This window comes from Dermacentor andersoni, chromosome 10, assembly GCF_023375885.2.
Source record: "Dermacentor andersoni chromosome 10, qqDerAnde1_hic_scaffold, whole genome shotgun sequence".
Lineage (NCBI taxonomy): Eukaryota > Metazoa > Arthropoda > Arachnida > Ixodida > Ixodidae > Dermacentor > Dermacentor andersoni.
The window spans coordinates 109,009,830-109,032,911 of NC_092823.1; the positions used below are offsets into that span (position 1 = coordinate 109,009,830).

The 23,082-nt window shown below is 45.9% G+C and overlaps 1 protein-coding gene across 1 annotated transcript; it reads right to left on the reverse strand.

The window, feature by feature from the left end:
• Positions 1-3,786: 3,786 nt before the first annotated feature.
• On the reverse strand, positions 3,787-21,302 carry LOC126543605 (uncharacterized). Its single transcript, XM_050190713.3, has 4 exons — positions 20,718-21,302; positions 15,673-15,947; positions 9,432-9,601; positions 3,787-8,311 (listed from the first exon to the last, which is right to left on the reverse strand). Exons 1-4 carry the CDS (start codon positions 21,132-21,134, stop codon positions 7,869-7,871), a joined length of 1,305 nt encoding a protein of 434 aa, XP_050046670.2. The 5' UTR covers positions 21,135-21,302; the 3' UTR covers positions 3,787-7,868.
• Positions 21,303-23,082: the final 1,780 nt, after the last annotated feature.

Consider the following 23,082-nt stretch of genomic DNA (forward strand, 5'->3'; position numbering starts at 1 on the left):
TGCTAGTTGTACTGCTACGGGCTTTCTTGTCGACGGCACCAATGAAACCAGCGTGCCGGCGATCGTTCGAACGAACACCGCGCGATCGGCCGTCGAACCGACAACGTGATAGACTCAGTGGCTTCGCTTGTATATATAATTATTCGTGCTCAGTATGAATGAAAACATGCATACGAAGTTGAAATGCCCAACATTCAACCCTCTCAATCCGTGCACATGAAGTTTGAGCCAATGTTCATATCCCGTAACGAAGGTTAGGTCTGGCGCCGTCGAGTTGGTGCACCCGCTACAGGTGGAGCTGAACTGTAAAGTAAGCAGTTAGGGCGCAGGAAGCTGTTTCTGTAGTTCAGTTTTGGCCTTAGCGATTGGAAATAAACTACACTTCACTTCGCACGGGTCCTACACAATAAGCGGCAAGCGGCGACACAGCGTTGTGCAAACGCATGTATCTCACCATTCTCCTAGGCTGCCGGTTGCATTCGCAGCGTAGATGTGAAGGTGTGTACGTGTTGTTATGCTGACACATTCCTTAATTCAAAAGATGCACTGTTTACCTCTGCGTGAAACGGGAAACAATGGGACGGTGCATTCGGGACAGCTGCATAAACAACCGGCTCGCTCCGTTATACCAACGGTGTCGGCGATGGCATCCGCATTTTCGAGATGTGACAACGCGGCCTATAAATGAGCGCTTATGCACAGTTTTATTTTATAATGCTATATGGCACACCTAATCTGTTAGTACGACGAAGGTGAAGGAACGCGAGAATCAGTAATAAATTAATAGCCCGTAATATATCTATCTGACCCACAGCTGTCATTGCTTAATCGGCTGGGCCGCTCATATTGACTCCTCTTAGAGTAGAAGAACGCGGCTTATATTCGCAGATATGTAGGTTTCTAACCCTAATATTCTAATTGACATTAGGAGAAAAAAAATGGAGCTGGGCAGGCCATTTACTGCGTAGATAGATAACCCGTGGACCATTAGAGTTACAGAATGGATGCCAAGAGAAGGGAAGCACAGTCGAGGACCACAGAAATCTCGGTATACAGGGTGATGAAATTAGGACATTCGCAGGCGCAAGTAGCAATTGGTTGATTCAGGTAAGGGGTAATTGGAGATCGCTGGCGGAGGCCTTCGTCCTGCAGTAGACTCAAAATATGATGATGATGATGATGATGAAGATGATGTAGGTTTTGTTACGTTTTGACATTTTTGCAGAACACCGTTGCACCTTCCCCGGAATATTTGTCTGTAACAACGACCTGTGGCTGTAGATGTAAGCAAATGTACTGCTTTGGTAAATCCGACATGAAAGGCTGCGCTCGAAGACCTACTGCATGTGCGAAATGTCTAAAGAATGTCTGACGACAATGCAGAAAGCGAGGTGCAAGTGAAAAAACAAATCAGCGACAACAAACTCCAAGGCAGCCGCGTCGGCAGAGGGAACCCACCCTGCCTTTATGGCCGCACCGTTAGCCCAATAATGCGCTAGGCCCTGCTCACCCAGTTGTCGGCGAGTGTTAGATGGCTTCCCGGGAACGGCATACAGCCCCGGAGAAGCCATTAATAATCACTCGCGATCCACGAATAGCCCAGCCGACGCGCACTCAACATGGGCACAAGTGCACAAATCAACCGGCGGCAGCGCTGGCACTATTCCGAAAGGTTTGCAGCAGTGTGCGGAAAAGGGCAGCACGGGAGAATGAAAAAGGCGGAGTGATGGTACAGCTAGTCTGAACGGTGCACTCCCCAAAACGGCTTGCCCAAGTAGAACCGCCGCGTAACTTCCTCGAGGAATGCTGTGGTTTGGTAGGTTTTGTGCCGTGTGCAGCATATGCCGATGATAACGTCATCATTAAAATAATAACTAGTGTCATCTACGCTCTAGAATAAAGTACGCCCTTAAATAATAATGAAGGTGTAGAAAGGTCTACAAGTCACACCCTTACATCCTCTTTGGTTCTAAAGGTGTGCGTTATCGACTCATTCGCACCATTATTTACGTTAAAGGGTGTACATCGTTTTGCACTGTTGTAGCAGCATATGAACACTAACGAGCGCGCGGTTATACGCGTAGTGCTCCCCACAGCGAATCTTCTTTACTTTTCCAGATTTTCGTGCATCAAAGTGGGGTTGCAGGGCCTTATACAAGGACGGGCCTTAGATGAGCAAATACGGCATACATACTACATAGCTCAGCAGTTAACCTGAGCCCCTAGCCCAACAGCTAGTGACCGGTTCATGCAATTTGCAATCAAGTATTAACTAGGGCATAATGAGTCATCAGAATCTGTGTTTTTTTCCACGCAGCCAGCATATACGCGGTCTTTTACAGTATGCGCCCGGTCACTCAGAATTCGGAAGCTGCGACAAGTGCACAGTTTGCCGAGGATTGCTTGCTTATAACGGAAGAACGCGTAGTATAACAACTGGAGGTACTATTTACACAAGTACTTATGAAACTGAGCAACTGCCTCTTCATTCGAAAGAAGTACAAGAGGCTTAGGCGTACAACACGTCCGGAATCCCGCTGTATGAGTAGCTTATAACGACTTCGAGAGATGAAAAAAAAAAGACTCTTGGTGCTAATTACTGCAGTGTAATACATTCAAGCCAAATTCACGAAAAAAAAGAAAACTGAAACTGAACTGCGGGAGGCGCCATATGCCATGTCGTAAGCAAACGCCTGTGTGTGAGTGACTGGATGGGTTGTTCATACCCGTCGGCTAACCACAAGATTAGTCGGCCTGATCAAGACGCAAGCTTTCTCCTTAGATGGTCGCACGGTGGTGGAGCGTACACAACCCCGTCACTCATTCGCTGTTGTTCGTTACAAAAACGCGATAACTGCTTTCTACCGCCAGTTCGCTTTCGATTTATAGGCCTGGAATTGCCCAGAAGTTATTTCACAGCTGAACGTATTGCTTAATTCATATTCACTCGAAAGCCTTCTGGCTTGAAGGTGGTATAAGGTTAATTTATTTTGTCCCCTCTGTCTTCAACAGGACCCGCCAACAACAATACGACAACCTGTTATTCGAAATGCCTGCATTTTCTGACTATGCAGACTTTAAACGTTCGATGAGAACGTTGAAAAATGGTGACAGGTACCAGAAGGGCAGAACTATCACTAAAGCAAATCTCCTTTAACACGTGTGGGTGGGGAGGTCCACGCTTAATGATGTGTTTTATCAATTTTATGCGCTATGCTTTGTCTCCATATGTATGTATATGCTTGTTTTATTGAAAAAAGAAACGGTAATTACCAGGTAGTCATTACAACGTAGCGATAGCAAGTCCCAGAAAGCTTAAAATATGGTGATTTTCACACGAAAAAAAGCCACGACATGTGATCATACGGCATGCAGTAGCGGGGGATCTGCTTAAATGTAGACTACCTAGGATTGAATAGCGCGTGCCTGAATCTAAATAATTCAGTGTTTCTGGATTTCGCCCACATTCAAATGCGCTCAACGTACCTGTATCGAGACCGCAACCTCATGCCCGGCAGCTCACGGCCAGAGTGTGGCTGTTCTTTGACGCAGCACATAAACTGGTGCATCGAAAGACAAAAGTGACTGCGTCACTTCTGGCGCCGGTAGTACGTAAAAGCGTGGCCTTCGAGATTGGTTACCGCTGCTGCTCTGGAGGAGGTGTGGTGACATGGACACCACCTATTAATTCATGCACAGCCCTGTCAGGCAAAAGCGGTTAATGAGCGCCGTAGCAACATCCCGTAGTGGTAATGCAGTGGCCGACGAACTGACACGAACAAACACTCAAACTTTTGTTTTTATTACAGCATACGACGAACCCCTCATTGAACTTAGCACAGAACACTAAGTAAACACCAGGGGACACTTACAGAGGTATGGAGGACAAGATGACAAGGAAGTGAAGTGGTGATCTCACTTGCGGACAACACGTGGTGTTACGGTAATGTATGCATTCGCTCGTAGGAAACAATATCACACCGACACGCCTTTTTGCTGTTTGATTCACCTCATCGACTGGGTGCCCGCGGTTCTATAATGATAAAGAAAAACGTTATTCTGAGCCACGACGTACTTAACTCGGGCCACATGATATGGCGATAATGCTCGAAATGATCCTCATAATGGAAGTTGCTTACTGCAGATTGTCTATTTTCAAATGAAAGGTCCAGTGGTCCAAGTTAAATAAGTTATTTTTGTTTTTTGACACTGCCCCATGAGACAATATGGGAGCCCGAGATTAGGGAACGGAATAATTACAATATTAACGAGAAACTTCACCCGAGAGGAAATTTAGGAAAGTTTTGTTTGTTTATGAAAACGTATAAACAACATATGTAAATGTTGTAATATAAATATGTAAATATGTAATAAATATGTAAAACACAATGCGTGTTTTATTATTGCGTTCCTAGTTTTCTGCCTTAACACTAAATTATCGCAAGAAGAGTTCAACGTGGCTTCACAAGACCCTATATATTGGTAACACTGTCGCAGGACAAAAGGTAAACATTGCACGCTGTCAATATGAAAGGATGCATTTGAAATGTTAGTTGTGATTTTCAGTTATGCGTTTGCCTAGGCAGTGAGAACGTTCATTATGTTTCTGTTTACTTATTCAGATCATTAGCATATACCAGCTTTTTTTATTTGGTTCGTATCTACATATTTATCGGTCTATGCTTATTCTTGACGAAAATTTGGATTAGGAAAAGCAAATCATCCATTAGTGGTAATTTTGTCGAAGAAAAATTTTTCAGCCGGAGCTTCATTCAACATGTTGAAAGAGGGTGAACCAGTCACGTCACAACAACTTTCTTACCATCGTAACAAGCAATAGTCAAAGCTCACGTTGACATTATATATGCATGTTTTATGTCAAAATAACGCGGAACTTGAACCTTTAGAAACGCTCACAAGGATCCTTCAAAAACATGAGGCTTCTTGCAGCGGTACCCTTGGTTCTTCAGAACACATAAATATTTCAGAAACAATGTTATACCTCGCGGAAACGAGTAAAGTAACAGGGAAGGCATTCACAACAACGTGGAACTGTGACCGAATATAAAAAGATAGGAGTATCTTTAAAGTACGAGATTCGCAACAAAACTTTAGGGTGAGAACGTGAAAACACGGAAATACCCGGCAATGAGTAATATTAAGAAAGGCACAATCTGCTATCACAAGTGAACTCATTTCTTCGAGATGGCAGCTGGCGCATCAGAAATGCCGTATGCAATCTGCGTCTCCGAAAGAAGGTAAAACGTTTTTAAGTTACCAAAGCACTTGTCTTTAAATTTGCACGCACGGTCGTGAACGGTCGGGAACTACGCCTGGTCTTCTGACCTCAATGTAACGTTGGGACGTCATGAATTCTTGACAACATAAAAAAAAAAAACGTCATGTGTGTTGCCCTAAAGTAACACATGAAATGTGTTTGTGGTCCTTACATGATTTCCAATAAACTCACCCCATGATTACGTATTCAAACTTCAGAGAGTTGTGCCCACATTTTCTTCTTATTGCCACTAAAATATACAGAAACCACGAGAAAGCGGATTTGCACGTCACCTACCAAGCAAAACCTGGAATTTAAATGGTGTCTTCGCCAGAACCAGACCTGAACTTACAGTAGTACCTAATTCAGAGCAGGGAGTTTCTTTGTTCATGTCGCAACTTTTTTTATGTTCATTGCTCGCAGTATGACGCGCCTGAAAAGTCAGCTGCGAGTATTAGCATGACTGTACGAAGCTGCAAAATAAAGCAGAGGCCCAATGAACAGCACAGACTATCCTGTGTTAGACATGGGATGAAAAGTGAGCAGTTTCTTTTAAACAACACCCCAAATAGACTCAAGGACGAGAGTATTTTTCGCTAAATCAGCGCGACCACAAACCGTCATTAGGCTATCGTCACCTCATTCATACAGATGGGTGTAAATTCCATCCGTCGGGAAAATGATACGGGCATGTGTCATGTTTGAGCGGTGCTGTCGGGAACATCGGGGACAAGCTAGTCACAGGACAACCTGTAAATTATTCTGCGGCATCAACAATGTCTGCAGCATCTTGGCACTGTGATATCTTTCACGGCTGTCTCACTTGATATGTTTAGCAAACAGCGAGTGCTAATTTCTTGGTTTATTGTTCTGAATATATATAAAACCTGGAAGCTGTGCTTCAAATGTAGGTTTAATTTATGTACGAAAAAAAAGTTAAGTTTCGCCCTATAGGTTAAGCATCGATGACGACAGGTAATTAGTAGGCAGGCATAGGAAGTACTGATAGCAGTTTTATCAGTCGTGTAAACTCGTAAACGATGGCTTATCAAGAAAATTTACAAGCATGGTGTCACACACACACACAAGCAAATATCAACGCATCTCGCACAATGACCGTGCACTTCCGCTGTTAAAACGCTGCAGTGAGAAAGCACAGTAGCAGCAACGAGCGAATTGACCTTCCTGCTGCCTCTCGCTTCGACACGACCTAAGTGGCGAGAACACAGCGCACACGAAGCTATCAGCACTCGGCGCACTCTGCCCCCTTCGCGGATTGCTTTGAAGACAGGGCCCGCACCGTCGCGCCATACGCAGTCACCGCCGAATAGAACGCCTCCCTCCCTCCCCTCCTCCGGGACCTTGCGCGCGACGGAAGACAGCGCGCCTCCTCCTCGCTTTCCTCCCGCGCGCACGCGTATTGAGCCACCGTCGTCGGCTCACCCTCGCACGCTTGCACTCGCACAAACGGGATACGGCGCGCGGCAACGATGTTGTCGCCATTGGATTTTATAAGGACGGCGATGGCGACGCCGTCGACGAGGGAAGAATTGCGCCTGGAGTGTTCATCTAATTGCTATCACAATAGAACGCTCAAGTGACGTTCCCCTAAGGCACCCTGTTCCTCCCTTTATGTGAACACTACCTCGCCCATTCACGCATCATCTCTATTTACCACATTCTTACTTCTAGCAAAATATCCGTGCCAGTGGACTTTAGGGATGAGATCAACCTGTTTATAGGATGTAACTACACAAAGATTATGTAAGGTACAAGCTCGCAAGCATCACCGGTTATTACTGTACAGAACGAAGCATTTCATTCTTAGATATCACAACAATGAGGAAGCTAAAGAGCTATGTTTGTTTTTCAGTAACGACGTTTGTTTCTTGGACATCAACTCATAGGTTCTAAGCTTCAAGTCATGAATAAGGCAATCCGCCATTTGTAAATAACTCTTCGTAGCGAAAAAAAAAACCATACTGACGATGTTGCCCACGATCACACATTAGAGCACCAGCACAGGTTTGCGCGACTAGTTCGTCAGGCTCACAACAGAGGTTCAACGATGTCTTGCCACACTCCTAGGTATGTGCGATTGCGGCATTCTGAGCGGTATCTCCACAATACTGTTTTGGTACTTCGCAATGAATTTCTTCGGTCGCGTGAACGTTCCTATACTTAGTAATCGCCAAATCTAGCTATGATGACAGTTCACACGTTGTTGCTTATGCACTACAGGGAGGCGCTCGCTCTTGATTACAGTAGCGATGAACAATGACACTTTAGTGGTCCCCGGCAGGTGTCCGTTCTGTACCCAGGACGTCTAGGAGGTTTCGACAAAACCACACCTGAGCATGGAAGAGTGGGAAAAGCTCCCTAGAATCTTAAGGCTCTTGAACGGATTGTTGCTGTTCTATGTTTCCTTAGAAAAAAATAAACCATTGTCGGCAGGTCACCATCATCGCGACACATTATCGCGGGGCTGGCGTCGAATGAATGAGCAAAAGCCTTCAACGAGGCGGCCGGGCTTCACGCAATGCCGAACGTTGGATCACTGCATCGTCCCGGCGCATGGACGCTGGAATGTTCAAATGATGATGTCTTCTTTCTGGCTCGTAGAGGAACGGCCGAAGCTCGACCGATTGCCTGCTATGGACTCGCGCAGCGCCAACCATCGGCCCTGCACGTATTCGCACAACGTGATGCGGAACATTCGAGAGCTGGCGTTGTAGAGGACGAAGTTGATGGCGAAGTTGGTGTAGTAGAGGAGCATGAAATAGCGCTGCAGCACGTAAGGCAGACTGTTGTGCTCAGGGTCAGGGAGCTCTGAGTGTCCAAGCGCCAGCAGGAAGACGTAAATCCTCATGACGTAGCTCGGCAGGTTGAGCAGCATGAAGACCGAGGAGACGAGCAGGAGCATGCGCGTGACGCTGATCTGAGTAGCATGAGCGATACCACCACCGCTGGTCGCGGTGATCGTGCCGTCCTGGGAGACCACCGATTCGCCGTTGCGTCTGCTGGTTGAAGAAGCTGAAAAAGAGCGCAGAACAAACCGTACAGATTTTGAGAAAGTGCACCTTTTTTTGGAATACACATTGGTGGGGCGTTTCCTTCCTAACAGATCCCAATGATAACCGAAACATGCCTCAGTTTATGCATGAAGTGTTGGAATTAGGTGATTAAGCAACACGACTTCTACTGCAGTGGTACGGGCAAGAACTAATTTTCTAGATTTTCCGTTAACTTAGCGTTCGCCGTCGTAGTTTTGGGTTCTTTGACCTGTGTTGTGGTCATGGTGATATTCCTGGTCATTTGCCTTCCAATTAGTCAGAGTTTCTTCCAGTTCACGTTTTCGTTTCTTTTCACCAGCTTCGTTTGTTGTTACCAGATGCGTATATTTGAACTGTAACAAAAAAAAAATAGCTTTGAAGTCAGACGTTCTCTTCTGCTTTGTCCTCTGTCCTGTGTCCCGATTTGTTTGTTGGTTTAATACAGACTTTTGCAACTTTTCTTTTGTTTTTAAGCTATCGACATCACTTTTTAATTTTTTCCTCACTTGTTCCCGTTTATTTACCAGAAAAGCGTAGTTCTGCATTACAAAGGGGGCGGGGCAAGAAAGACAAGAGTTATTACGTGCAAGCACAGCAATATAACAATACCATTATTCTACTTACAATGTATATTGCAAAAATGAACACCAAAGTAAACGCGAACTCTGAACTGAATTATACGCATTCATTTCTAACAGCAATGCTTGCAAAGACCACAGCATGGTTACAACGTCTTAAGAATAGGCTCTTGAGAAGTACACTTACGTATGTTGTGCGGTTGCGAAAATTTCACAAATCCACAGTGAGTGAGTCAGTTACAATCAAGAACTCTACTGTAATACACAATTTCGCATGACCAACGTAGGTTGGATGACACAGGCTAACCATGACCTACGAACAGAATGACTGCGTGTATAAGCAATGCGCGAGGATGAAGAAAAGATCAGTCAGCGAGCTTGATATCGGCAAAAGAGGTTGTAATATCTCTTAGGCTACGTGCATGCGTCTTTAAATACACCTCTTATTCCAGTTCATGTGTTACTGTGCTGAACAGCAACCACAATACGCATCCTGTCGACAGGGTTACACAGACGACTCACCACTAAAGTCTTTGGAGTCCATCTGGCATAGCGGGATGCACCGCTGCTTCTTGTAGCGAGCGTAGAATAGGTAGATGGCGCGGCAAATCATGAAATTCATGAACGCAATCAGCAGGAAAGGTACGATGAAGGTAAGCACCGTGTCCAGAATGTTCAGGTGGTAGAGTGCACTGCAATAGGAAGAGTAGAGGCTCAATTCCAGTGATACAGTGGTACCGTGCCTTTGGTTGTTTTGACGGCCCTTTCTTCGGAATTGGGCCAGCATTTTTACACAGCACTGCATATGGTATCGGCCAGTAGTTTTCGTTGAGCAAAGACACAGTTACGGTTCAAACTTTAGGCGCGCGCAGTTCGAATAGGTTCATATCAGTTTCGCTTCCGTCGTCGTGCGCTAATCACGCATTGTTACAGCCCCGTGCATAGACCTACGCTAATTTCGGGTCTCGTTTTCATTCGAAAATTCGTTGGGACGCCTTTATTTTTTTGCCCCGTCAACACTAGAAGGCTTCAAGTCTTTTAATTTCAGGAGAGAAGATTTGCTGGAAACCGCAATTCCACGATCCTCAAATCAATCTGAAGTCTCGAAAGACCTTGTTTTGAAAAGACTGCGCCATATTTGGAGAGTATAAAATCAAATGTTTAAACGAAGGGCCGGACAAGTTCTATGTCGACGTAGGCCTTGATGCCAACTAAAGTCTACAAATTACCAGTGATGATTTCATTTCCAGACTTCTGCAGAAGCATTCTCTGTTGTTATTTTTCAGGGGGAGGGAGGGGCTGGGAGATACATAGAAGAATAGGCATTCTAGTATGTTTTTCTATTTAAGTTTTTAGCGAGAGGATAGCCAATATACGAAATGCTGCAAGTGCAACTGCTGGCCCATTTTGTTTTACCTACACATGATGGCTGACAATAAAATATAAATTTTGAGGTTTTACGTGCAAAACCACGATATGACCATGAGGCACGCTGTAGTGGTGGGACTGCAGAATAATTTTGACCATCTGGGGTTCTTTAACGTGCCCCCAGTGCTCGGGACAGGGTTTTTTGTATTTCGCCCCCATGGAGACGCGGCCGCCGCGACCGGGATTCGATTCCGCGACCTGGTGCTTAGCAGCGTAACACCATAGCCGCTGAGCCACCATGGCGAGCGATGGCGGACGTCGACATAGGAATGCCGATGAAGCAGAGGCGCACGAGCGGGTGCCGGTGTAACGGCCATCCCCTTTTCCTCAGTCTATCCTCACTGGTTGCAAGGCTACCGAGTGGCAAAAACGGGAGGGCAGCCTTCTTGTGCATATCAACCTAACAGTGTGTTGAAAAATCTACTGCCGGTATCAACGAGATTGCATTAAGGGCCCCGTGTTGCACAAAATTTGGTGTTGGCGTCGGGGCTCGCCCTCGGCGGCATTGCCTGTCCAAAAAAATATCCTCCACACCCACGCAGGCCCACCACGTGGCACACAAGCGTCGCTGAACTTATTAAATTTCTCAAAGTAAAATGCGTCAGTAAATTCGCAAAAGTCGCACTTACCATCAGGCAACCGACATGATAGCGTCGGATTCTAATTTCAATATAGCAGAAAACATAATTTTGTTAGGCAGGAGGTCGAACACAAATCCTTTCTTTTTTGCTTTCGGGGGTATGAGCCGTTCATGAGTCACTACTTGTAGCTTCTGCCTTACGGTGGTAGGGGCCATTGCTCGGCCGTGCACTGCCAACGAAATCGGCCCACTATTCTTTTCTATGGGGCGCAGTGTCGCCGTATATGCCGTGTCGGTGTCGGCGTCAAAGGGATCAGATAACACTATCGTGTTCGACTCTCAAAGACGAAGCATAAGCGTGCTCAATGTTTTTTGCTTATCTCCTGTTATCAGTCGAAAACTGATTTTCATACATGACGTCTCCTTTATAAGACGGCGTGATATCCCAGCATTTTAGTGCGAAGCCCTTTACCGCTACACGGCACAATCGTGTCCTCGGACAGAAAAGTGCGAGCAAGAGCAAGAGCTATCACCGTCAGCAATGACTCGTACAGCTGCCCCCAACGGCACAGTCAATTCCGTGGATAGAAAAGTGCGAGCAAAAAATATCATCATCAGTAATGGCTGATAGCGCTACCCCCGAACATCACAATCGTTTCCGCAGACAGAAAAATGCGAGCAACAACTATCACCACCAGCAATGGCTCATACCCCCATAAGCAAGAAAAAATGCAACATAGAGAACAAGTCGAAAACTGTGATCACCAATGGCTCATACCCGCTGAAGCAATGGCTAATACCGCAGTAAGCAAGCGGAAAACTCAACGGCTCAAAGCCCCATATGTCACAGTATATCGCAGTGAATATCACACTAATGCGAAGCACGTTTGCAAAAGTTAACTGTGTCTCGTCATCATATCGTAGGTGGTGGTCTCCCCAAGGTTCGCCTGTCCAACCGCCTTCACAGGGTGGAATCGGTCCTGTTTTTTTTTGTCTTTCTTGTTTTCGTGATTTACAAGACCATATCAAAAAGGGACATCTTACATTAATTGTGCAGGTACTAGAAACGCAGGTGGATTAGCGATCTGAAAGTTGTTACATTTAAATAGGTATAAGGAAGAAGCAGAACTAAACATTAACATAGGCGATGAAGCAGTTGCGGCTCCTTGTGTTTCTCCGGTCATTTGTGAAGGTGGATGGAAAAAACTTTATTTTCGTCAGAACGCATGTGCGGAGGATTCCGCGCTAGATTCCGTGAGGTTTTGGCTCATCTGGAAGCCTACCAGCTCTTATATCAGCTTATGCTAGTGTAACAATTTTATTATAGTGCGTGCGTTTATTTACTAAATAATTAAAGGCTCCTGTCACAGCTACGAATTCCTAATATTATTTTTTACATCACAACAACCTCATTCCGCAATATAAATCCTCTTCGTCCTTGTCATTACGAGGTGATATTTTAGCGTGCCGTCATGATGTGTTAAATATAATCACTAAATTAGACTTCTTAAATGTTTCATATTTTTCGTTTCCAACAATATGTTAAAGATTAGTCTTGATGTACGTTTAGTTTGTTCGCGTTTGCATTGGTGGTTGAGCAATAATTAGCACCACTAAATTCTGGAGTTGAGGTTGCCGTCTATAGGATAAACGTAAGCGCAACCAAATTACTTATTTATTGTATGTTGCGCATTAAGTCTTCGTAATATAACTTAAATAACATAACTGACGAGTTGTGTTTTATACAGGGCTACCAGCTAGAGTGGTCACGCACATTCCATAACATAACGTCAACCATAAAACATACAATCAATTAGGCAGTAACAAATACGAAAAGAGAAATGTATCTGAAATATAATAGACGCTATACATAACCACGTAATTTACTTAATGCCTCTGCTTATTGTGAGGCTTCTGCCACTGCCTCCAAAGAGGCATCAGGGCTATTTTTTTTAACTATGCAGTTCCTTTTCACTTATCCTCAGCTATCCAAGAAACGCTCTATATACGTTTTCAACAGTGCCCGATATTCCTGAGCAGTGAATGATAAAAAAAGAAACGAATAAAACCGACAGAAAAAAATCCTTGGGTTCGTCATCATCATCAGTTTATTTTATGTGCACTGCAGGACGAAGGCCTCTTCTCTGCGATCTCCAATTACCCCTGTCCTGCGCCAACCAATTCCAGCTAGCGCCCGCAAATTCTTTAATTTCATCACCCCACCTAGTCTACTGCCATCCTCGACTGCGCTTCCCTTGCATTATACGACTTCAGATATTTCGAGGGTACGAAATAAAAAAACAAGAACAAAAAAAGTCACAGAACTCTTTCTGGAAGTGTGGTTCATAAAGACAGTGGAGTACGACTTCAGATATTTCGCGGGCATGAAATTAAAAAAAAGACAACAAATACATCACAGAACTCTTTCTGGAAGTGCGGCTTATAAAGACAGTATTGCGAGTCACCGCAGCACGAGAACGCACTTTCTTGCTCCTTTCATATGGTTCGTTCAACTTCGGTATTAGTTCTAAGCAATCACCGTGTCTCATTTCGCTTTAACTTTCATTCGTTTGTCGTGCGCCTCTGCATTTCATTCCGTGATAAAAGCCTTAAATATTTCGGCTCGAATTCAACGAATAGAACCTCTTTCGAAAGGACAGCCATTGCTCCGTTTTTTCGCATCGCTTTGACGTGCCTGCGTGCAACGGCCTTTGATGGCCTACCGTTTCTTTAGGCAAGTCTTTCTTTAATTTTGCAGCGAAAAAGCTGTGTATGACTAGCCGATTTGTACATCCGTCTGCCGACTGTACTCCGAAAATTTCCCCGGCGTAATCCCATGCGCACGCGCAAAAAGAAAGAAAGAGAAACGTACGACTAGCTGAGCCAGTAGTGACGTCGTTTCCCTTCGTCGCACCTGAGCGCGCGCGCAGCAGTTTTTCTCCGAATAAGAAATCGCCAAGGGCCGATTTACGCTCGAGCCGCCCATCGCCGCACGCCGCACCGCACGCGTGCGGTCGCGCGAAAGATTGCACGTATCCAGCACTTGTGCGCAAATTACCATTTACACTGTGTGCACAGTGTGTACCTTACACAATGTAAACCGAAATTTGTGCACGAGTGTTTGACACGTGCATTCTTTCGCGCGACCGCACGCGTGCGGTGCGGCTTGCGGCGATGGGCGGCTCGAGCGTAAATCGGCCCTAAGCCACAAGTCATACGTGCTCTTGAGGAGCCGGTAGCTTTCGATCAGCAACGCCGCGAGCAGAACCGGGAACGCGCTCGTCAGCGCCATGCCGGTGCTGCAGCCCGGGCACGAGAACAGGCTCGTGCAGCCGAGCGCGAGCAGAAGCTGGGTACCGAGGATCCGGCAGACTACTAAGCCGTCGTTTATTCCACCGTCGGCATGAACTCAGTCATAAACACCTGGGCCGCGCATTTCAGCTTTGCTCGTTAACCATCTGTATGGAGTGCTTCGGCGGTGATATATAATTTTGCTGTCATTTTGAACGATTTCAGCAAACACGGTGGGAGGCGAAATCCCCTCGTCAGCGCCGTTATTGTGGTTGCGCAGATTTATTGCTATTGCGACATGAGGTAGTTAGGGCCACGTGATAAGCGTTGATTTCATTAGAACAACATACCACAGCTTTTATCTCAGAATCAACACCAGTCACATTCATTTCTGGAAGTTCAATTAGACTGACTATTTGAGTAAATGAATAAGTGAATAGATGTTCAACACAGAAAATGGCTGAGCGATTGAAGGATGACTGGTTTCATTATTGGATACCTCACACATCTATATTTCTCGAGCGCGATATCCCAGCCTTAATATCTAAAAGCGCATAAGCAGTTAGGTGAAGAGACCCTGCTTACACAGTGACAAGAAGTTAGTGTAGCAGACATGGGAGAAGGCGAAGTATGCACGAAGGATGCACTTTTTTTCAGTGGAACGTTTTAACACGTTGACTGAGGCACTAAAGCCTGATTCACCTAGTCGTCAAACGCGCCCCTTCCCACCACTGTCACGGCACCGGCCTAGGTCATGAGACAGCATTTTCTCGCCTTTTTCTTCTAAAGAATGGGCCATCGGCGACGGTAAGAGCACTGGCCGACGTCACCGGAGGACAATTTTTGTAAATGAAGCAACGGGGAAACGCTGCCTCACGACCGATGCCGTTGCCCTCACAGCAACCAGACGTAGAAAGATGCAGTAAAGACAGGAGCACTCGCGCAATACTATTACCCAAGGCTCACTTCAACGCTTAGCTTATGGCGTTTTACGTGCCAAAAGCGCTTTCTGATTATGAGGCACGCTGTAGTTGAGGACTCCGGAAATATAGACCGCCTGGGGCTTTTTAACGTGCCCCTAAATCAAAGTACACGGGTGTTTTCGCATTTTGCCCCCATCGAAATGTGGCCGCCGTGGCCGAGATTCGCTACCGTGACCTCGTGCTCAGCAGCCCAACACCATAGCCAGTGAGCAACAACTCAATTCAACGAAAGGCAAGGCATTGTGCATGAAAATTACCAATATACCTTGCACCTACGCCTTGCCCCTTCTGGGAAGTAAACCAGCTAGTGATGGTCTTTCTTTTCTTTCGTTGCATATGGGTCTTAAAAAAACGTTTCGCCAAAAAACAAACTCGTCCTTCGAACGCAAACCGTATAGCGGAGCTCGTTACCCTCACCCCGGTAATTCCACGAAGGGAACCTGCGACGTAGGGGCGTGGGCGTCATTTACGCCAGGCTCACCTCTCGTATTCGGGGCGAATACTGCAGTCGCGCAGCTCATCCTGACCGACTCGCACGAACACCAACAAGGGAGCGTTGACCACGACGCTGAGTACTGCAGTGCCGCCGATGACGAGGCGGGGCCGCCGGGTCGGCGAGCTGGTCTGCAGCTTCCAGAGTGGGTAGCGCACGGCGACGAACCGCTCGGCCGTGAAGCTGACCGTCAGCCACACCGACCAGCTCGCGAAGGCCGAAGTGAAGAATACGGTGGCGAGACAGAGTCCATACGGGTGTACCTGTGCCGAAATACCGATATCATTATTCGTTTTTTTTTTTGGCTTTGAAATTACAAATGTCGGCAACTATTGTTTCAGCGGCTTCTCCACAAACTATGATTATCGAATGACTAAAGGGTGAAGAAACTATGCGGAAGCCGTCGACAGTTATTCTCGTTGTGCGCGCATAGTAGCACGCTTGTAGAAAGCTATTCGATTTTAATAAAGGAATAACGCGCTTGACAGGCACTCATTTCGTGAAGCGCGGATATATGAGCAGCTTTTGCTGTTTCATTGCACGATTCTGTAACGATCAGAGCCGTTGACCAGAACATCTGTAATGGTCAAAGGGTTGGCTATACACTTAAGCGAATCCGTGGGGTATGTGTTGTCGCCACCAGCGCGTGCCATGGCGTAGAGGGCGTCTTATATTTTCTCCCACAGCTGCAAAAGAGGGAAAGAGTGACGGCAGAAGAGGCAGGCCGTCCTTCTCGAATGCTCCGCCACAGCGTGTGCACACCATCAGATGCCACAAAGCTATCGCGCCGCAGCGCGTGGACAGCGCGTGAATTTCAGTGGTTCAGTACTGAGCGACGTACGCTCCCCCTCCCCTCATTACTCGGCGGTGGGAGAGCACGTCCACTTCACATTGGCGCCTTTGCATAAGCGGTGAAAGTCCAACCACCGATTACAAACCCCAGACTACTAAACATGGGCGGTAGAACTACAGAACCCTATTCGAACGAAAAAGAAAATTGTTCGCGCCAGAACATTGCGGCAGCGTGCGCGTTGGAAACGCACTTAAATTATACTTGGTCAGTTTGTGAAACAGCGCCTCGGAAACTTTCCCAGTTCCATTAGCGGCCGCGTCTGTCGATAGGACAGAGGATCCGCCGACAGAATAGAGGATCCGCCGAGAGCGCTGCCACGTGTCATGCGCTGGGGTGAAGTGAGACGCGCGCGCTATCAGGTTTTGCTCCGGCCGTCCCATTGAGCATTATGGCCTGCACACGCCCGAGCCGTCCATCGCCGCAGGCCTCACCACACGCGGGCGGTTCGTGAAAGGCGCTCGGTCGGTGCAATCGGTCACAATTTTGCATTTATGCTGGAATCGCACGGCGCGGTGCGGTTCGCATGCGCCTTCCGGTTGTCCAAACAGGTAACCAGCGACTAGCAGCTTGCAACAGCTTGTTGGCAGCCTCGTGTGCTGGCGACCAGGAAAATTTCACGCTCTGCCAGGATTTTCTTATAACGTTTGCTTTCTTGTTATTTGTTTTTTATATTAGTTACCTCGAGCGGTTCGCATGCACCGGCATCCGCACTCCGATATGTGGACGCGACGTCTGTTCAGAGCCGGCAACATTCGGCAGTGCGCAGAGCAAAGCTGTTCGAAGTTTGGAGCCATCGCCAACCGCAGACGACGTTGGAGTATTTTTGTCGATGCAGATTGACGCTTCCGCCTCACGGCGAAAACGCGACTCTTGCACTGTCGCATTATGTGCTGCATGTGTGGCGTTGACGCGGCGACACACCTTTGGAACACTGTGCAGTCACCTTATCCGTGCCACTGTTTTATACACATAAATAACAAGATTAACACAACAGCTGATGTATCATTCTCTGAATCCCTTGAAAGACTAACTAGCACATGGTATGTAGTCATATTATGTTCTGTTTGTATGTTTGGTGAATTGCAAAAATCATTTTTCTCGCCCTTGGAGCACAGCTGATTCTGTCTTGTTTATAATAATTAAGCAATTACCTTACTTCGTGCACTGCTGTGAGAACTCTAACTAGCTTCACAGCAGCACTGCACACGCAACCTCGGAACACATCCTAGACATGCTTCTATAGGTACTATAGGCTGGCCACAATCAGCATAATGTTAAAAGCCAGATGAACAGGGTGCGAGTTCATGTGTGTCCAATAAATGTGTGTTCCATTCAGAGGCTGTGAATCTGTTGCGATACAATTATCAATTCACTATACGTATGACAGAAGAACAGAATACACAAAACAACCCAAACTAGTGCTCTCCGAAAAGCTGCTTTTTCCCACTATTATATGTAGCAAAGTAAGGCTTCATAAAGCCCCACTATGGCTTGGGTGTATCTTTGTGCATTGTACAAGGAGTAGAGGCGGGCGAATGTTAATATTTTCAAACACGAATTCAACAAAAATAGTAAGTATCAAATATTGGATAGCCATACAACGGCATACGTACTTGTAGTAGCAATATTTATTTCCATATATTCAGGTACTATACCTTAACCAACTAGACCCAACGAGAGCTAACTATTGGGGGCGAAAGCTTGAAATGCAGGACTACTTATTGTTATATTGAAAGAACGACTTGAAATGTCGATCAAAAACTTCAGAGCATCGTTGCATCAAAGATTTTCAAGAAAGAATGGCTACTGTATGAAGGGCGTCAAAAATGCGCAACAAATTGTTCCCAAAAAAAACATGACAGTTGTAGAAAAAACGCTGATGAAAAAAAAAAAAAACCCGCGATAAGGGCTGCAGTCAGTAAAAGATAGTTTTAGGTTAGGTTACTAAACTGCTTTCATTCCAGCAAACCCGAAGCAATGTTTCAGTTTTTGAGAGAACTTTTTGCATCCTCTGTTTTAGGGCTGTTTTCCGCATGCAATGGATTTCAGAATTTCTGCTGTTTACACCACTGTAAACCTGATAAAAAGGATGGCGAGTCAAAACTTGCAGTCGTGATACTAATTGTTACCTGGGCCGGATTAACCTACGGGCTAAAGGGACTGTAGGCCTACGCTTCTGGTTGTGAAGGGGCCCTATGAAAAAAATGTTGCCTTGAACTGAAATTTATCGTTTGCGTACACCATAAAGTATAACATGTAAACAAATGCATTTGGATCTCGAGCATGAGGATAGTTGGAATCAATAACGAAACTATGTAGAGGAATCAAAGCAGTTAAGATAGCTTAGACACATGTACTTAACAAACTAAGCAACTATAAGCACTTTACGTCAGTCAAAGAAGGTAACACAATACAAAGTATCTTCAAAATGCAAATAGTATAACTGAGCATTTACAAGTAAAGAAAAATACACCAGAAAAATAAAAAAAAAACTGAGTGGTGAATCTAACATTTACCATAGGAAAGAAGATAATGAAAATACAGTTTTAATTATCTCTGAATATTAGCTGCATGTTCAACTTCTGTGGGCAGAACGTTCCGCTTGACAACTCCAATATTTGAAATTCTCCATTAACCATACACATCATGGGCGTTGGAACCAGAATTTTTTTAGTACCCTGTGTATACAGCGTCCAGATTCGGTAAAGTTCTTCGCAGAGAATGGGTAATAGGTAACGATGCTATTATTAACCATTACAAGAGTTTGAAATTTAGTAAGAAGGCAAACGGTAAAATGTTTACTTATCGGAAGAGCAGTGTTCTATTTGCATTATAATGTGAGAAAGTTAAAGCAGACAGCCCTCTTTTGAAGCTTTTTTTTTTTACTGGCTCAACGCATGATTGACCCCCAGATGTTACACAGCGCGACATATGACTATGGAAGAGGCTGACAAAAATTTCTCGAAGCGTTCCTATATCAAGACAATTTCGGCACTTCAGCAGAATGTAAGAAGCAGTGCTCAGATTTCTCCAAAGCTGATCAATGCGAGGTATACAATAAAACCACTCATGTAATACAACCCCTTGACGGGCCCCTCAGCAAATTCAAAAAACCCTTCGCCGGGGTGCTGTGGAAAATAACCGGCGAACGGAGACTTCAGTAGAGCATCTGAGGTTATATTAAAGCGGGCGGCGCAGGATCTCCGGGGCACCCAAGCGGTAGCGGGGGATCAAAGCTGGAAGCCGGGCGGCCCGTGGGTTGGGGCCGCAGAGGCCTGGCACGGACCAGTCCGGCTTCTAGCTTTGATGTCCCCGTTGCCGCTTTGGTGTCCCGGAGGCGCCGCCAATAATGTGAAGTAATGACACGTTATTTTCATTAGTAAAAACATGATCGAATAAATATGATTGCGTCGAGCCGCCAACTTGCGATGCTAAGTTCAGCACAACCACGCCCCGCGACTTCTGCCGGCTCGCCTAGGGACAAGCGCATAAAATGCGCGCCCAGAAACTCCTCCGTAGTACCTAGGTAGAGTCGTATTTTCAAGGAGCAAAACTCCCCACATTTCCTCTCTCGCACCCGCTCTTACTCGCGCATGCGCGCAAACGTCCGTCGTCTCCGCAAGTTCCACGCCCCGCTGTACCTACAAGCAATTGGAAATGCGCGGCCGGGAGACGATACTTTCACAACGTGCCCGTCAAAGACGATACTTTCACACTGTGCCGCCATCTTAAGCGACGACACACGCCACATGCGGGCCAGCTTTTAAATTTTATTTTTTCGTTTGCTCGGCTTGCGATGAGTGTTACTCGCGCGCGTCCTCACGTGCAGGCTCCATTGCATTGCTCCGCGTGCGATCCGTTTATTTATTAACTTAGTGCAAATTGCACTAGTGTGTCTACAATGAGCGGTACCGCTGATGTTCAGGGACCCATTTTTACAAGGCATTATCTGCACTTAAAACATGACGATCACATTCGGTCTGGCTTCCAAAACAGCCGAAATTCTATCCGAATAGGCTCAACTGCAGCGTCAACTACAATTTAAAAAAATCGCAGTTTCATTCGAAATGCCAATCATTGATAGCGGCAGCAAAGTATTAGGTTGTGCACAAATTAGGGCAGCTCTTGACGGTATACGGAGTATATCTTGACCAGAAATGCCGATTGGCAGTTAACTCACGTTGATTCCGCGTTCGTTGAGCCAGGCGAAGGACAGCATGATGAGAAAGCCTGAGTCGGACACGGCCAGGGCCCCCATGTAAAGACTGGATGTGCGACTCCGAAGCTTGGTGAACAGGAAGGTGATCAAGGAGAGGACATTTCCGACGAGCCCCAGGTAGATTACGGCTGGCATGTAGACGGCATTGAGAACGTCCAGCACCTCAATGGCCATCGACGCGCGGACAGGCGTGGGGATGACGCGCTGACGCCTCGAGGACATGTTTCGCCTCACGCCGGGCAGCGTTGAGGACTCGACGAATATCTCCGAGGTGAAGTTGGCGATGGCCGCCATGACTTCGGCAACGGCACCACCAACAGTGTCGAGGGCTCTTTCGTCAATCGTTCCCAGACGTGTCGGCGTGTTGGTTGACGTCATCGCTCGCGCTGCGTAAAGTGAACAAAGCAACAAGAGAGGTCATCATTGAGCGCATACTGTTGTATTTGCTATGTGGTATTTGCTATTTGCTATTTGGTGCTCCATATACTTTGACTAACTGGAGTTCCTTAACGTGCACACGAGCTAAGCACACGAGCGCATTTACATTTCGCCAGCACGGAAGTGTGGCTGCAGGCGAGGGATCGAACGTAAGACTTCAAGCTCCGCAGAGTAGCGCCCTAGCCACAATACTACCACGGCGGGTAGTCACTTGAAAGGCATGGGGGATATAATAAAAAGGAAAACTTAGTATCAACGCTCTCAGCCATACTCGAGGACAATTTCTTCAGCATCTAAGGGAAAGATACGGAGGAAAAGTGGGCACGAATAAGAGGGCTCCTAAATATTGCCCCATAGAGTTGTCTCCTTTCCTTAAAAATAAAAAGGGGTTCAGTCACCTGTGATGGTGACAGCTACTCCTTTCTACATAACAATAATCAGAGGTAAGAACTAATGTCATGCATACGTTCAAGTGGAAAACGTTATTCTCTGTATTTTAAGCTGGGAAACAGAAAACAAACATCTCATTCACTATAGAACGAGTAATAAAGGGCACATCGGAGTGTTAAATGTGACTTCTTTTTTTTTGCACCCCTGTTCGCTTCCTCGTTCTGGCAAATGCGAAACTTTCTCACCTTGAAGTCATGCTAACTAGGTGTCTTCTGGAAGAAACCGAAACCTGTGTGCAACCCTGCCCGGTAAATTGACGAAGAAACACAAGTGAAGAAAGCAACCACCCTGCAGTTTTCGCTTCAAAGCTGTCGGCTAGTAAAGCTATACCGATGCGTACAGGCCTTGGATACAGCTACAAGAGAAGCTTTACAGCAGAATGATCCTGACTCGCATGGTGAACCTGCATTATGGTTCTCACCTAGGACCGATTGCATTTAAGCCGGCGGTTGATGTCGTGCACATTCTCGTATTGAAAATAAAAATGAATTAGGTAAGCTGACGTACAGTCAAGAGCAAAAGTTTAAAGACTAAGGGATCATGAAAAAATATAAGCTCTTTCTAGCACAGTAACTTATTTCGGAATAGTCTCAACGCGTAACGCATAGTCCACTAAGAGCGCGCAGGCTGCACCATTTGATTTTAATTTGCTTGCCTATATGCTGCGAAGAAAAAAATGCATGACATCTGTTGCCTACATACTTTGCTCGCGACTGCAAGCTGTCTTGTATTGTAAATGTGGTATCGGAGAGAAAGGAACAAGACAAAACCAGGGAGTTTAAATTTCTAGAAATGCAGTATGCCATCGTCTGTTTAAGCCAGAAATTAAGGCGAAAACGGTCGCATATTTTGCTCGCCCTTTCTGATGAAAAGCGCTGGAGACAGTCAAATATCGACAACGTTTTCGAAGTGCAACTGACACCCCATGCAAGGCACAGAAGAGAGTAAACGAACGACACTCAGATATACGCATAGCTCTGTAAACAATTAAAAGTTTAGAAAAGAGTCTAAAAGCGGCCTCCTAAGTTGAATTTCATATGTTCATGAGTTCTTCTGAAGTTGAACTTCACAGCTGAGATGGCCGACACACGTACACATGTGTGCATAACAAGAGTCATAACTGCATATAACAATATAATACATGAATTACTCATATTTCTTGTGCGATCACTCACTGCAGCGACGTGGCGTGATAAAACTGCATTATAAATTTCGCTGTGAGTAAAAAAAAATTTGAAGTCTTGTTTTCTGTACTTACTCACACGAACGACAACTAAAAAAAGACGTCATCGCAAGGAAGTGTTAGTTGCGGCAAGACGGTGGTAATACCGAAGTTGATGACGTGCATCCTTTAAGCACGTTTCCCAGAACTAGTTAAGTCATAAGTGAGTCACAATTTGCACGATGGGTCAACTTGTCGCCTGTTTCTCGAAAACTG

Bases quoted from the DNA above. Each gene is read 5' to 3' on its own strand.
- LOC126543605 (XM_050190713.3), bottom strand. From the start codon at position 21,134: ATGACGTCAACCAACACGCCGACACGTCTGGGAACGATTGACGAAAGA. The intron at 9,602-15,672 runs GTGAGCCTGGCG...TTCCTATTGCAG, and splicing joins ATTCGCCCCGAATACGAGAG to TGCACTCTACCACCTGAACA. The intron at 8,312-9,431 runs GTGAGTCGTCTG...GCTCTTTTTCAG, and splicing joins GGACTCCAAAGACTTTAGTG to CTTCTTCAACCAGCAGACGC.